Raw genomic sequence first — 14,903 nt, forward strand, 5'->3', positions numbered from 1 at the left:
TTTTTTGAGGAACATCCATACTGCTTTCCATATGCCTGCACCAATTTACTTTCTCACCAACAGTGTATAATCGTTCCCTTTTCTCCTCATCCTCGCCAATACTTGTCTTTTTTTGGGGGTAATAGCCATCCTAAATGAGAGGCTATCTCATGGTGATTATGAGTTGCATTTCCCTGATGATTAATGATGTTGAGTACCTTTTCATATACCTGTTGGCCATCTGTATATCTTCTTCAGAAAAATGACTATTCAAAGCCTCTGCCTAATTTTAAATTAGATTGTTTACTTTTTTTTTTTTTGCTATTGAGTTGTACGAATTCTTTTGGATACTAACCCCTTATCATATATATGATTTGCAAATATTTTCTCCTATTTGGTAGGTTGTCTTTTCATTTTGTTGATGGTTTCCTTAGCTGTGCAGAAGTTTTTAGTTTGATATAGTCCTACTTATTTATTTTTGCCTTTTTAGTTATTTTCTGGTGGTTGGTATAGGGCTTAACTTACCAGAATCTACTTCAGAGCTATTTTTACTTTTTTTAGCAATTGTTTTTTAATAATAACAATAACTGCTTACATGTGCACAGTGCCTTGCAATTTATAAGTTGCTTTCAGTCCACTGTTTTATATTATCCTTACAAAAGCAATATGAAGCAAGCAAGCCATAGATTTCTATTCTCATTTTTAGAACAGAAAACAGAATCAATGATGTGAAGTCATTGTACAAAGTCACACAGCTAGATGATAGCAGATAAAAAATACAACTCAGGCCACATTCATTCTTTCATTCAAATATTAATTCATTTTGTAAACTTATTCCTTGAATACTTACTACTGAACTTAGCATGGGAAGGAGGATTTCCAGGTAGGACCCAAAATACTAATTCGTTCCAATTATATTGAGCAGTTACTTTACCACTCCTGGGTTAGGTGATACAGTTTTCACCTTACGGAGAGCTCACATTCCAGAATAGAAGACAGAAATTATTACAATACAAGGTGACAGTGTTCTAATAGGGGCTGTAAAACATGCTTTGGGAGCACAGAGAAAATAAATAACTATTTATAGGAAAATCATGGATGTCTTCACAGCATAGATGACATATGAGCTAGGTTTCAAAAAATGAATAGGAATTTGCCAGGGAGAGAAAAGACTATGACATAAAACAGCATGACCAGAAAGGACAGAGTATGTTTGAGAAAAGAGTGATTTGGAGGAGCTAGAAGGTAGGCTGAGAGAAGACGAGGGTACTATAGACTGACTGTTTATGCCCCACCCCCCAAATTCCTATGTTGAAACCTAATCCCCAAAGTGATGGTATTTGGAGGTGGGGCCTTTGGGAGGTGATGAAGGTAGAGCACTCATGAGTGGGATTATACCCATTCATAAAAGAGACCCCAGAGAGCTCCCTTCCTACTTCTACCATGTGAGGACACTGAGAAGATGGCCACCTATGAAACAAGAAGCAGGCCCTCACCAAATACCAAATATGCTAGCACCTCAATCTTGGACTTTCCAGCCTTCAGCACTGTGAGAAATAAATGTTTTTTATTTAAGCCACCCTAGATATTTTCGTTATAGCAACCTGAATGGACTAAGAGGGGTTGGAGATGAAGCTAAAAGAAAAATATAAGTTGGTGCTGGATAGTGGAGGGTCTTAACTCCATACTAAGGAGTTTGGATTTTATCTTTTTTTTTTTTTTTTTTAAATGAGAGCCTTTTTTTTTGTTTTTAAATTTTACTGGGGAATATTGGTAAACAGAGTGTTTTTCCTGGGCCCATCAGCTCCAAGTCATTATCCTTCAATCTAGTTGTGGAGGGCATAGCTCAGTTCCAAGTCCAGTCGTCATTTTCAATCTTTAGTTGCAGGGGGCACAGCCCACCATCCCATGTGGGAATTGAACTGGCAATCTCGTTGTTGAGAGCTCACCTCCTAACCACTGAGCCAGCCAGCCGCCCCTCCGGAAGCCCAGCAGCAGCTCGTTGTCTTCAATCTAGTTGTCTTCAATCTAGTTGTGGAGGGTGCAGCTCACTGGCCCATGTGGGAATGGAACCAGCAACCCTGTCATTCAGACCTCATGCTCTAACCAACTGAGCCACCCAGCCACCCCTGGATTTTATCTTATGAACAGTGGAAGAACTAAAGAATTCCAGACAGAAGACTGACATGTTTTAGAAAGAACATTTTGATGGCCAACATTTTGAGGGAAGTAAAAGCATGTAAGATGTGATTCTAGTAGTCTAGGTCAGAGCTGGTGAGGGCCTCAATGACTGTGGTGGCAGCATTGACAAAAGGGGGTGATATAACATCTCAGAGCCTGAGTACATCTGGCTCACACTCCAAGATTTCACTCTTCTCCATACTGACTTATTTGCGTTTTCTCCTTTCACTTTTGCTCCTTAACTTGAGATAATGCCTAGACTGGCCAGGCCAGGTTCTTAAGCTTGGGGTCAGTGGGTCTCAACCTATCTGAAACTCCTTTTTAACAATGCATCTGAACGGAGAAAGAATTCGTCAGTTTTCTGTCCACCAACCTTCAATAAATCTCCAGCTTTTTACCACCTAAAGAACACATTCCTTCACCAGGTTTTAGAGGCCCACTGTTCTCATTTTCTACCATTCTTTTAGTCACCCTGGGCTAGTTACTCTTTCTAAAATTTACTCTGCTTTTTCCTAACTCTGTGTCATTATTTAAGCTATTCTGTCTGTTACCTATCAGTGCATGGTTCTTCTTACCCATTCACGAATCTGATTACATCCCTTCCCTTCAAATTCCTCTGATTCCCTTAGTTTTACTATAGGAAGGAAAGTATACATTCTAGAACACAAAGGCATGGGTTTGAATCCTGGCTCTGCCACTTACTTTATTTACTTACTTGACTTCGTTTACTATCCTCACTAAGCATGTTTCCTCATTAAAATGAGGAGAATACCTGTCTTACAAGATCTCAGTGAGTATTAAATGATAAATGTAAGTTAAATAATTCAAAATAAATAAATAATTCAAAAAAAAAATAAAGCACTATGTAAATGATAGGTACCACAGTAAATCACAACATAGCATATTTATTTGTATGTTTCTTCCAGTTATTAGGCTATTCTGCCTTGTATTATTCTTATTTGTATATGTTTTTTCTTCCCAAGTAAACAATGAGCTTCTCAAGAAGGATCATGTTTTAATCGTTTTGTATCTTCTAAAGTACATGCATGTGTACTTTGTATGTGGAAGTTACTGATAAACATTTACTGAGTGAGTAAATAAATTGATGATGAGACAGAGTGAAAATTTAGGGTTTGTTTTTGTTTTTGTTTTCTCAACATCTGAAACCTCTTCCTCTGTATGAATCTTAATGGGAAACAGCATTCCACCTCCCACAAGAGAAGCCAAAGATACCTAAATTTTCCCTTCCCCCTGACCCCCGCTTGCAGCTAAGGCCAAGGCAACATGCTCTAGGCTTGGTCAGTTGCATCCTCCCACCAGAACTTTGAATCTTGAACAAAGAGAGTAAAGACACAGGAACAGAGTAGAATTCATTTAAGATGTCAGTCTGCAGTAGTGATGGAGGTAGTGGTTCTAGCTGTATTATTTACCTAGACTTTTCCTGTGTCGTGACTTTGGCTATGATCCCTGGTTCTATTTTCTGAGCTTGATTAGCTCGCCTTCCCATCAACTCTGAGGATTACTTGGTAACCTTCCAATATATTTATTTCCCCCTTCAGTTGGCAGAGTTGGTTTCTGTTGCTTGCAACTAAGAATCTTGGCATAACTTTGGGGTAAGGGTTTAGGGAGAAGAAGAGATCAGGGGTCTTTTACTTTTTTCTTTGTAAACTTCTGTATTGCTACTGTTGTTGTATTACTTCTGTCATTCTAAAATATGCTTTAAGAATTGATAACTGAAAGCACAATTGGACAAAAAGAAGTGGTAGAAAATAAAATTTGAAAATTAGGGTGGAGCCAGATTGTGTAAGTCCTTAAATGTCATTTTGAAGAAGCTGAATTTAGCTCAATAAGTATGGGAAATTTAAAAAACAGAACAATGATATGATAAGATCTGTGATATTTTTTAATTATCATGTAGAGGATGAAACAGAACTCAGAGAAATCAGATTACCAGAAGAACAATTAGGAGGAAGTTATTGCCACGATCCAGACAAAAGATTAAGGAAATTTCTCAATTTGGAGACAGAAAGAGAGGTTGTCAGTCACAGATTGGGATTCCTGGAAGCAGAGGCTGAGACAGAGTTTGAGGTGTAAGATATTAATTGGGAGAATAAGCAGGATTGAACAGAGGGAAAAGTCAAACTGCAATGTAGATCCACCACAGACCCAGCTAACTTGGCGAGGAGCTCTGGAGTGAGTACTGTTCATCAGAATTGTCTTGCCGTAGGCCAAAATGGCCAAACCTGTATACCCTTGCTCAGTCATCACATGAGGACAGCCCCACGATAAATATGACCTTGAGCAGAACTGTTCTCTGTAGGTGAGGCAGACACCGAAGGAATTGAAGCAGCAAGCCGCTATATGCTGGCTATACACCCTGTAGGTGAACAGCAAGTATTTCCTTGAAGGTGGGTGGCACACCTCCATGCCTACCACAGAGAAAATGATGAATTATGATATCTTGAACAAAAGCAATGGAGTGGATAGGAGGGAATGAATTCTACTGAGACTGTATTTTGAAGGTGGGGATGAAGAGGGGATAAATAAAGGTTAACACTGAGGTCTTTACATTGATTTGGTTTGATGGTAATTCTGTTTAACCGATAGTAAACAGAAGAGAGAGAACAGTTTTGGGGAGAAAGATATGGAGCTTATTTTGAACATGTCGACTCTAAAATGCCTGTATAATATTAAGGCAGGGATGATTTTCAAGAATTAATGCAAATGGCAGGGTCTGGAGGTCAGCAGCAAGTGCTATATTTATCGAGTATACATACATATTCTTAATTTAATATGAATAATGCCTCTCTGACGTAAAGAGGTATTCTTTTTAGTATATGAGGTCTGACAATTAAGTTCGTGAACTTGCCACTGTGTGCTTACATTAACAGCACTGTACAAACAGCTTGCTAAGGTTTCATAACCTTGGTATATCAGTGTCTCACAGCTGTGTTCGTGTCAACATGTGGCGGTGTCTTGCTGAGTGGCGTTCATTATTGTGGTTGCGTGTTTTTGTGTGCTGTTGCAAGAATGTCTGAACTTGAATTAGAGCAATGAACAAACATTAAATTTTTTGTTAAACTTGGCAAGAGTGGAAGTGAAATCAGGGATATCTTAGTCCAAGTTTGTGGGGACAATGCCATGAAGAAAACGGCAGAGACAAATGGATTAAATGTTTTTCTAAGGGGAAGGGACGTGTCACTGATGAAGAGAGGTCAGGGTGGCCAATAACGAGCAGAACTGCTGAAAACATTGGAAAAATTCATCAAATTGTGCGTCAAAATTGCTGGCTGACTGTGAGAAGCATAGCAGATCAAGTAAATATCAATAAACAATTAGGAAAATCTTAACTGAAAATCTTGGCATGAGAAAGGTGTGTGCAGAAATGGTCCCGAAGCTCTTGCATTATAACAATGCACCAGCTCATTTTTGAGGGAGTTTTTAGCCAGGAAACAAATAACGGTATTGGAACACTCTCCCTGCTCACCTGACCTGGCCCCCAATGACGTCTTTCCTTACCCGAAAATAAAGGAAATATTGAAAGGAAGGCATTTTGATGAGATTCAGGACATCAAGGGTAATACGACGACAGCTCTGATGGCCATTCCAGAAGAAGAGTTCCAAAATTGCTTTGAAGGATGGACTAGGCGCTGGTGTTGGTGCATAGTTTCTCAGGGGGAGTACTTCACAGGTGACCGTAGTGATATTCAGCAACGAGGTATGAAGCACTGTTTCTACGATGTGTTCGCGAACTTAATTGTCAGACCTCATACACTTTTTGTACATTTTATCATAGCTTTTGTTTATGAAGAAACTGAGACTTGAAGAAGTTAAAATGCCTGGCTCAAAGAACTAAAACTCAAGTCTTTCTAATGACAAAGCTCTCAAAGACAAAATTATATTTCTTCCCATGGAAATTACCACAGATAGGTGATATTTGAAGCCATAGAAGTTAGTGGGTCACCCAGAAAGGGTAGAGTTTAAAGGGGAACAAAAGGAGCCCAAAAATGGAATTCTAAGGAAGCTAACATTTCCAAGGTGAATTGAGTAAGATGACATACTTGCTCTCTTACTTATGGATTGAAAGAATGGCCAGAATGGTTTCTAAAAATTAGAAGTATGGAATCTCAGAAGCTGGGGTAAAAAGAGTTCTAGTCCACAGTGAAATGTTGCAGATATCATAGAGAGTGAAGGCTTCACAATTAGAGTTCATTGATGATTTTAGAGCAGTCAGACTGCAGTGGGTTGAAGAGTGAGAGATGAGGAAGTAGAAGCAAAGAGTATAGGCTACTTTTCCAGAAGTTTTGCAGAGGAAATAATAAGGCCTTATACGTAGGTAAGGAATTTATTAATATTATTAATTGATTGATTCATTAACAACTGCTAGCTCCCATATCACTTGGATTTTACACTTCCTTCATTTCTCTGGTTATCTCTTTCTACTTTTATTATACCATCGTCCCTTCCGAAGGCTGATACACCAAGTCTGACACACAAACAACATTGCATGTTGTTTGTTTTGGTTGTGGATGACTTGTTTTATTTGGTTATGTGTTTTGAATGCCTCAGGTGATTCTGTTTGTCTTTTGAAGAATGGGCTACAGACCCCACAATCAGCATCCCAACTCCGTTATCTCTTTTCCACAAAGATAGAGAAGCATTCATTTCTCAGACCAATTCAGCAAACCATGCACGTTCTTAGGTTCTTAGAAGTCCTCTGTCTATCTAGACTTCTCTCTTTTCCTGCCCCCAAACTCTTGGTGGGCAGATCTGGCAGAAGAAAAGAGCTGTCACTCCAAACCTTTTGGGACATAATGTCCCAGACTGGGAATCTGTTTGGTTTTTCAGTGAGCTGAGATCTTCCCTTGCCAGACACCCATCAGTACAACCCTTTTCCAGAGGGGGCGGGAGAGTAATTAACACCGTCGTCCACCTGTGCACAGGAAGATGCCTACAGCCACACCAGCGATGAGGAAACTGCCCACCAGGACACCCAGGACCAGCGAAGTGTAGGGGCGGCCTGTTCGGCTCCCTGGAGAACATGCAGAGAGTTAGCCTGAAGAACATATCCCCCAAGGAATCCCACGGTTTGAGTTAAACCCCACGGGATCTCACCCAAGTGACTTAAGTGATGTGTACTCTGTTCCAAACCCCCAGCCCGGGGCCTCCTGTTGCTCAAGGTATCCATCCCTCAGGACCATCCATTTGCCTGGAACCCACCCAACACACAGGCCCCTGGCCAGTCCCATCATACCTTTCGACTTTGTCTTGATGTGTTCCTGCAGGTACTCCATACAGGTGTTCTGCAGGAATTCCTGCAGTTCCAACCGAGTACGATTGTAGGCGTTGAGCTGATGCAGGGTGTAGGTGACCAGTCTGGACTGGGCCTGGGGCCCTGCCACCCATGAGGACTTCTCTGGCTGGAAACTCACAAAGGAGCTTCCATTCACAGCCATTTCGAAGAACACATGGGCTCTAGAGCCCTCAGCAGGAAGCTCACAGCCCAAGAAGCAGCGAATAGTCAGAGGAACTGTGGACGGGGGATTCAGGGTCAGAGGTCTGTTTAGAGAGGGTGCCAAGTGTGGGAACTTTCGAGATTCAGGGTATATAAGGGACAGGGCCTCCCAACAGGTTCTACCCTGAGGTCATGCCAGCCAGAAGAGGGCCTAACGGAGGGCCCATAAGTTAGGACACCCACTCCTCTCCAGTTTGGAACTCCCACCCAGCAATCAGCAAATGCGGAGGCACACTGGGCTCCTGAGAGCTTCCCCGTCCACAGAAGACCACACTCATCCACAAGATCCCTTTTGAAACCGGTCCCTTCCATAAGGCCCCGCCCCATTTGCCCGGGCCCCGCCCACGCCACGGCCCCTTCCCGCCCCCTCTTGCGCGAGCTACTCACAGGCCACGCCCCTCTCCCGGTGCACCAGTTGCACTAGGTCGTAGAACTCCTGCAGGTAGACCTGGACACTTTTCTCCGTGTGTGCCCAGCTTTCGGGCTCCTGCAAGGGATGCAGCTGGAGGATCGTGATATTGGAGCCCTCGCCTTTCAGCACGTGTGTCGGAAGCCCCCCCAGCGACGCGTTACCTTGGTGCAATACTTGGTGGGGGTCTGGGAAGTAGGAGATCTGGAGCATGTGAAAGTTCTGCGGGCCTGGGGCAGAAGTCAGCGCGTTGGTCCTTGGCCAGCGTGGGACGAGTTGGCGTGTAGCCAGACATAATAACCCCTTACCCGAAGGCCGGAGGCAGGCGGCCCACCTTCCCTGCCCTTCATAAACTATAAAGTGTCCTCCCACCCTTCCTCCCAGGTGATGCTCACAGTAAACCTGACAGGAAGACAGGATAGGGATTATTATTTTCATTTTACAGATGAGGAAACTGAGTCTGGAAGAGGAGAAGCCATTTGCCTCGGAATAATCCAGTCCGTGGAAGAGCCCCTCCAATCTCTTTCTCTCATCCCTGTCTCCCCTCATTTGCAGTTGGTTAACAAACCCTGACCTACAAGAAAATCCAAATTGTGTCTCCTCCGCCACTACCCTACTTCAGGCCTCACTGGTTCTCATCTGGACTGGGGTAGTAACTTCTTTCCTCATGCTCCTGCCCTCATTTTTCAGTTTCACCCCTTCTAGTCTGACCTCCACCTGACCCAGAAATAAGGTGATGTCCTTCTGCTTAACATCCTGCAGTGACACGCTTCCCTATCAATCATGATAGCTAATACTTATTGTGCTTATTACGACCTGGGCACTGTACTTTACTTACATTATTATCTTATTTGCGCCTTCCATTAACATAAGGCAGTAGCTACTATTATGAATCCCAATCCAAATGGGAAACAGGCTAAAATGGTACAGGAGAGCCAAGGTTTGAAGGCAGGTTGTCTGAATCCAGCACTCTTAGCCACCCAGCTATACTGTTTCCCTATGGGCTAGCCACAGAATCAAGTCCAAAGTCTTTAGGGGACCAGGTCCCAGCTGCTTTTGTCAGCCTCTTTCCAGTGCTTAGATATATTAGACTCCTTGGTGTTCCTCGTGCTGCCTTTTAACTGACATGTAAATAGCATGTCAGGGTTGCTCTTCCTCCTGGCAAACTTCTATTCTTGCTTCAAGACCTGGCTCTGTTGTCCTCTCCTCGGAGTTTTCCTGAAGGCTCTTCTCTTTACCCTCCCAGACACAGTGGATCTATTTCAGTGATCCCAGATTCTACAAAACTGTCTCCAAACACACTGAGGCTCCTCTAGGCTATGGAATCATGCCTGGTTATCTCTGCCTCCTACACTTAGTAAGGGCCTGGCACAGAGTAGGTGCCCAGAGAATGTCTGAGGAGGAAATGAATCTGGGGTTGTAAATCTCTGTGTGTGGGTGTGTCGGGACCACATCTGCATTTAAGAAATGCTCTGTGTCTGCAGGGTAACCCTAGAAAAGGTTCTTAACTGCTGTGTGCCCCAGTCTCCTCCTCTGTGAAATGGAGATAATATTACCTACCTTGTAGAGATTTTGTAGGGGTTAAATGAGTCAATACATGCATTAACTATAGTGAGCACTCTTTGAATACTGGTTATTATTTACTCCCTTTCTCAGGGGAAGATTGAAGCTATACGGATTGTGGGAGAGGGGAGAGAAGGCCTTTGTGCAATTACAATGCAGGGCAATAACTTCCCTTCTGTGCTTAAATGGGTACCCTGATCTCCTACTGACCACAGCTTCTCCCACTGACCACAGCTTCTCTTTCTCCTAGCTTCATCTTATCAACTGCCCCCAATCTAAATCCACCTTCTCTAGTCTCTGTTTCTGTTTCACATATCTCAGCCCCAAATCTTCCTTCAGTTCTCCCAGTGTTTTCCCATTCCTTCCATCTGCCATCTTATCTCTGAGTATCTTCCCTAGACTCACCCCATTCATCATCCCTCTCAGCTCTCCCTCTCCAGACTTTATCCCATCTCTCCCCTCACCCTGAGGCTAATTCCCTCACCCTTTCTATCTGTCCCTTTCCCATTTTTCCAGTCCTGTTTTCCTCCAGCAATCTCCATCTCCTCCTTCCCATGTGCCGAACTATATACTTCCTCACCTTGGCTTTGGGACACAAACCAGTCCCTAGGATCCTGCCTGCCCTATAGAGAGATCTAGCCAGCTGCAGACACAGACACTGTGGGATAAGCTCTCCTCTGGTCTTGCCCACGAACTCAGACTTTTCAGAACCATCCTGAGGCAGATGTGCCCCCCAACTCACCATCTGAGGCTTCCTGGCTACCATGGGCCACGCCCGGCAGGAGCAGTAGAAGCAGTAATGGCAGCAGTGTCGTCAACATCCTGGGGCTGAGGTTCTTGAACCCACCTGGGCTCTTGGCTCTGGCAGGCTGGGGGCTCCCACTGAATGCAGCCTAGAGGAACCAGAAGTGAGGACTGCCTGGGAGGGGAGGAGGTTGAACAGAGGAGGCTGGAAGGTCGCCCGGGGGGATGGGAGGAGGAAGGGCGTCAGGCTTATAAAGTGTTATTCCTACCCGGCTCATTTCCTACTAGGGGGCCGGCCTCCCCCTGGCCCTCCCCTTGTCCCGCCCTGCATCGCACCCTCCTGCCCAGACCTGCCTTTTCCCTTTTCCCTGGGCAGCTTTCTGCGGGACAGAGAGCAGCGGAAAGGGGGGAGAAGGGCTGGGAGAGAAGTCCTGCCCTCTCTGAGTCAGGGGGTGGGGCATCTGTTTTCAACTTAAAGTAGAGTCTAGGGTGTAATGACCAGCAGGCTACTAATGGGGTAACCAAAGTCCAGAGAAGTTCAGGGACTTGCCCAAAGTTTATGCATCATGATGTGAGAGGTGGGGGATTAGAATCCAGTTTTCCAGCATGCTGGATACATTTTGTCAGAATTTTAAGGAAATAGTAATTATGCAATCAGGGATCTTGCTCTCAGAAATAATCACAATATGAATATAGAGCAGCTCACTGTACCATAATTTGTACCAGGAGAGAATTATGACCAATCTAAATCTTAACAGAGGATTGGTTACTTAAAGCAATATTTTTCAAACGGAGTTCACCATCTTATTAGTGGACAATGAAAACAACATAGCAGGTCATGATTAGTAGGGTTTTTTGTTTTGTTTTGTTTTTTTTGTTTTTTTAATGAAATAGAACAATAAAAATTTTCAAGCGCATCACCCTTGGTAAAGTTAAACATTATTTCATGAAATATCGGTTCGGTTGTATATGTGTTTTGGTTGTCTATGTGTATGTTTCTATGATGGGTATGATAGCAGTATAAAATGTATTTCTTACTCTAGAAATCTAGAAAGTAAGTAGAAAAATTAGAAAGTTACGCCCCTAAAGTATGATAATTTATACTGTGGAATACTATGCAGCAGTTAATAAAAAACTTCCCCTGCCCAATCCCCACTCTATTTTCATCATATTACTTAGCACTACCTGAAATTATTTACATGTTTATTGTCTGAATATCCTACAAGAATGTAAGTTCATAGGCATAGAGGCTGTCCATCTTGGTTTGTTACTGTGCCTAGAATAGTGCACATAATAAACAACATCATAGTAAATATCAGCTAATGGATGACTTAATAAGATAGTTATGACATGCATAAATCTGCAAGAGTAAGTTGCAGAACATTATGTACCGTTTAGAAACATTTATTTTTTTATTTTATTTTTTTCCAATGTATTACGTCACTCTTACTATGAAAACAAACAGCAATCATGAGTGGGGAAAATAAACAGAACAACTGGCCCTCAGGTAGTTAGGTTACTTTGGCTTCTCCGTCAGCCAGGCCTCTAACCCCAATCATGGGCATGGCCTTAGGCTGGTGTCACGACAGTCTGCTGGACTCACAGACCTGCTGCAGTCTCTTCCTGCAAGTCAGGGGGACTAATTCCCAAGAGATTCTCAGACCCTCAGGATCTACCTGGCACTGACTGAGGCTTCCATGGTAGGCGTGGCTTTGAGTGAGAATTAAGGCAAACACACAAGTCTAGTGCATTTCAATATGCTCATTTATTCACACCGAAAATGCAGTGAGAAGAATAGCCTCTTTAACATCAATATCACAATATAATCATAGCAATATGGCCATCAATATAACAATAACAATTTAGTAAAGTATTTTGATAATGAACCAGTCCCAGAGTCTATCAGATTCTGTGTGCAGGGCGGCTGGTCCGGGAGGTCGGTCTGGCAGAGGTTTGGTCTGAGTCTGATGGAGCAGGCAGGTTTTTGGAGTAGTCACCTCTCAGTCGAGACCGGCCCTCTGAGCTGTCAAAGTCCTGGGTTTTTAAGGGCTTCAGTAGAGGTATATGACGTCACCTTATCAGTCCTCACAGACTTGTTTCCTTTAGTCCGTGCAGCTGCCACACCATGCATCTGGGGGTTGTTTACTTGTTGTTTACCTTCATGGGGAATTTCCATAGCACTCAGTGTCCAAGATGGAGTTACTCTTCCTCATACAAAATGGAGTCACTCTTGCTCATATAAAAACACACTTTTCAGGGGCGCTCTACACAGCTGGAGAAAAGAGAAACCAAAACGATGTAGATGAGGGCAAAGATGACATCCAAGGGCTCTTTTTAGGGGATTTGTTTGAAGGTCTCCTCTGGGATCTGGCCATTGGTCTTGAGCATAGTGAAGACCTGATCAACTCTGGTTTAGTTCTACTCTTTGTCCTGAAGGCACTTCTGGGGCAATTGGAGGTTCATCCCAGATTGGGTGGAGATAATTTGCACCATTTCTTGCTGCTCTGTGGAGAGGCTGGTGGAGCTGGAGGTGGATGTGGGTACTAGAATGGAGAAGGCACTCTGGGTTTCTTTTGTCCTGCCATTCCCCACAATCGGTTCATCAAGATGCACAGACTGGAATTGCTGCCAGAAGTCAAGATGAAGCTTCCGGTGAAGGCACGGACAGACCCTTGAGACTTTCCTTCCACTTCCTTGAACACCCCTTTGACAGAAACACAGAGCATTATTTTTGTCTGGACACACAGGTCTACCACATAGGAGCTAAGATAATGCTGAGTTTTGGGTAATACATTGAGGGAATCAACATGTCATGCTTTCTGTGCTTCAGCAGCTGAACCTGCAGGTCACGATTCTTGACTTTCTTCATATCCCTGCTGTCCTTGAAGTACTTGCACAAACTTCTTGGGGCTAGGTCCTTGGGGTCGAAGGGAATGGTCAGGGAGAAGCAGGCCTCATCGTGATAAGCACTGTCGGTATCCATAGTCATAGATCAAGTAATACTGAAGCAGGAATTGAAAGGCTGGATTCTTCAGGATCTCAGATCCTTTATAGCTTTCCTTATAAGGTTTGATTATCTCTAGGTCTGCAATGTTACTTATAATTGGTGGGGGTAACTCCCGGCCATCGTGGCATAACAACTTGGGGAAACATTTCCTGATGGCACATGTGTAGGTGGACTGGTCTGGAAAGGTGCTGCGCAAGGGGTTCCCTTCCAGCCACAGCTCTTCGAGCTTCACCCCTTTCATCTTTTCTAACTCTCATACTGACTTCAGCCGATTTTTGGAGAGGTTCAGGATCTTGACTTTGGGGGCCATCTTTATAGTGTCAGACAGGCCATCCAGCTGGTACAGTTTGTTCTTGCACATGTTTAAGGACAATAGCTCAGGGAAATTCTTTTTGATAATCTGCAGGGTGGCAGCCACAGCTTCTTCGATTCAGGATTATATCAATATCAAGGCCCACCAAGTCTGGGTCAAAGTGGAGCTTATGAAGGTCAAGAGCTTACTGGGAGATATCATATCATTTGTTCATGGTCAGCTTTAGCTCCATTTCCTTTGACTCCGACTTATTGTGCACAGAGTAGGGTACGGTAGAGGTATTGACAAAGATAGCTATCTTTTGATTTGCATCATCATGAATCTTACAGCTGACATCCTTCAATGCAGAGGCAGCACGAGCATCCTGGACAAAGAACCGAGCCGGGTTGTTTGCATAGTGGAAAGCCACTGGAGTAAAGGGGACACTGCAATGGCTCTGAATTGAATTTATTAGCCATATTTTGTCCTACTTCATCCCATAAGGAATTGTGATCTTGAACTAGCCCTCCAAGGTTTCATCCGGTGTGTTTTCCATTTGTCTCTCTGGAGGAGTTCTATCTTGGTATTCATTACACCCTTTCACGCTGCTACTGTTGGGATGGAAGTTAGGAGAGGGTGCCATGGTGTGGCCTGAAGGCAGTGACCTGTCACCACTGTCCTCACAGTTGTGAGGAGAATCTGTGGGGTCTGGAGCTCGGGGTTTGTGACGGGTCTAAGGAAGGTTGTTAAGGAAGGTGAGAGCAGGCTCTAAACCCTTATCAAGGCCACACAGGTAAGATGGAGTCCCATTTAGAAACATTTATGTGTCAACTACACACACAACAACTAAAAAACTTATTTCTTTATGGCAGTGAGTGACTCTGGAAAGATATACAGAAAATATAGCAGTGGTTTAGATCTAGGGGGAGAGGCCTGAGATTGGGAATGTATGTGTGTGTGTGTGTGTGTGTGTGTGTGTGCACGTGCGCGCACGTGTGTTCGGGGTGGCAATCTTTTTCACTCTATTTTGTGAAGGGCTTTATCACTCTATCTGTATTGTTGGAAATTTTGCATCTAGAATATGACCATATATCTCTTGTTGAGTTAAAAATAGAAGTTTAAGTAATAGATTAGGTAAAAGGGGGTGGCAGATCATTATAAGCTGATATATTGACTTGAGATTTTGATAAGTGAATAAAGGAAGGAATCGCTT

The 14,903-nt window shown here is 43.4% G+C and overlaps 1 protein-coding gene and 1 pseudogene across 2 annotated transcripts; both read right to left on the minus strand.

Moving 5' to 3' along the window:
• Nucleotides 1–6,489: 6,489 nt before the first annotated feature.
• Nucleotides 6,490–10,743, minus strand: PROCR (protein C receptor). Its single transcript, XM_081033596.1, has 4 exons — nt 10,390–10,743; nt 8,063–8,314; nt 7,415–7,690; nt 6,490–7,192 (listed from the first exon to the last, which is right to left on the minus strand). Exons 1-4 carry the CDS (start codon nt 10,466–10,468, stop codon nt 7,077–7,079), a joined length of 723 nt encoding a protein of 240 aa, XP_080889722.1. The 5' UTR covers nt 10,469–10,743; the 3' UTR covers nt 6,490–7,076.
• A 2,066-nt stretch (nt 10,744–12,809) lies between these two features.
• Nucleotides 12,810–14,333, minus strand: LOC308490766 (nuclear RNA export factor 2-like; annotated as a pseudogene). Its single transcript has 2 exons — nt 14,295–14,333; nt 12,810–14,210 (listed from the first exon to the last, which is right to left on the minus strand). The product of its transcript is annotated as a nuclear RNA export factor 2-like (transcript).
• Between the last annotated feature and the right edge of the window lie 570 nt (nt 14,334–14,903).

Source organism: Rhinolophus hipposideros, assembly GCF_964194185.1.
Source record: "Rhinolophus hipposideros genome assembly, chromosome: 22".
NCBI lineage: Eukaryota > Metazoa > Chordata > Mammalia > Chiroptera > Rhinolophidae > Rhinolophus > Rhinolophus hipposideros.

Bases quoted from the DNA above. Each gene is read 5' to 3' on its own strand.
- PROCR (XM_081033596.1), bottom strand. From the start codon at position 10,468: ATGTTGACGACACTGCTGCCATTACTGCTTCTACTGCTCCTGCCGGGC. The intron at 8,315-10,389 runs GTGAGTTGGGGG...CTTCTGCCCCAG, and splicing joins TAGCCAGGAAGCCTCAGATG to GCCCGCAGAACTTTCACATG. The intron at 7,193-7,414 runs GTATGATGGGAC...CATGTTCTCCAG, and splicing joins CATCAAGACAAAGTCGAAAG to GGAGCCGAACAGGCCGCCCC.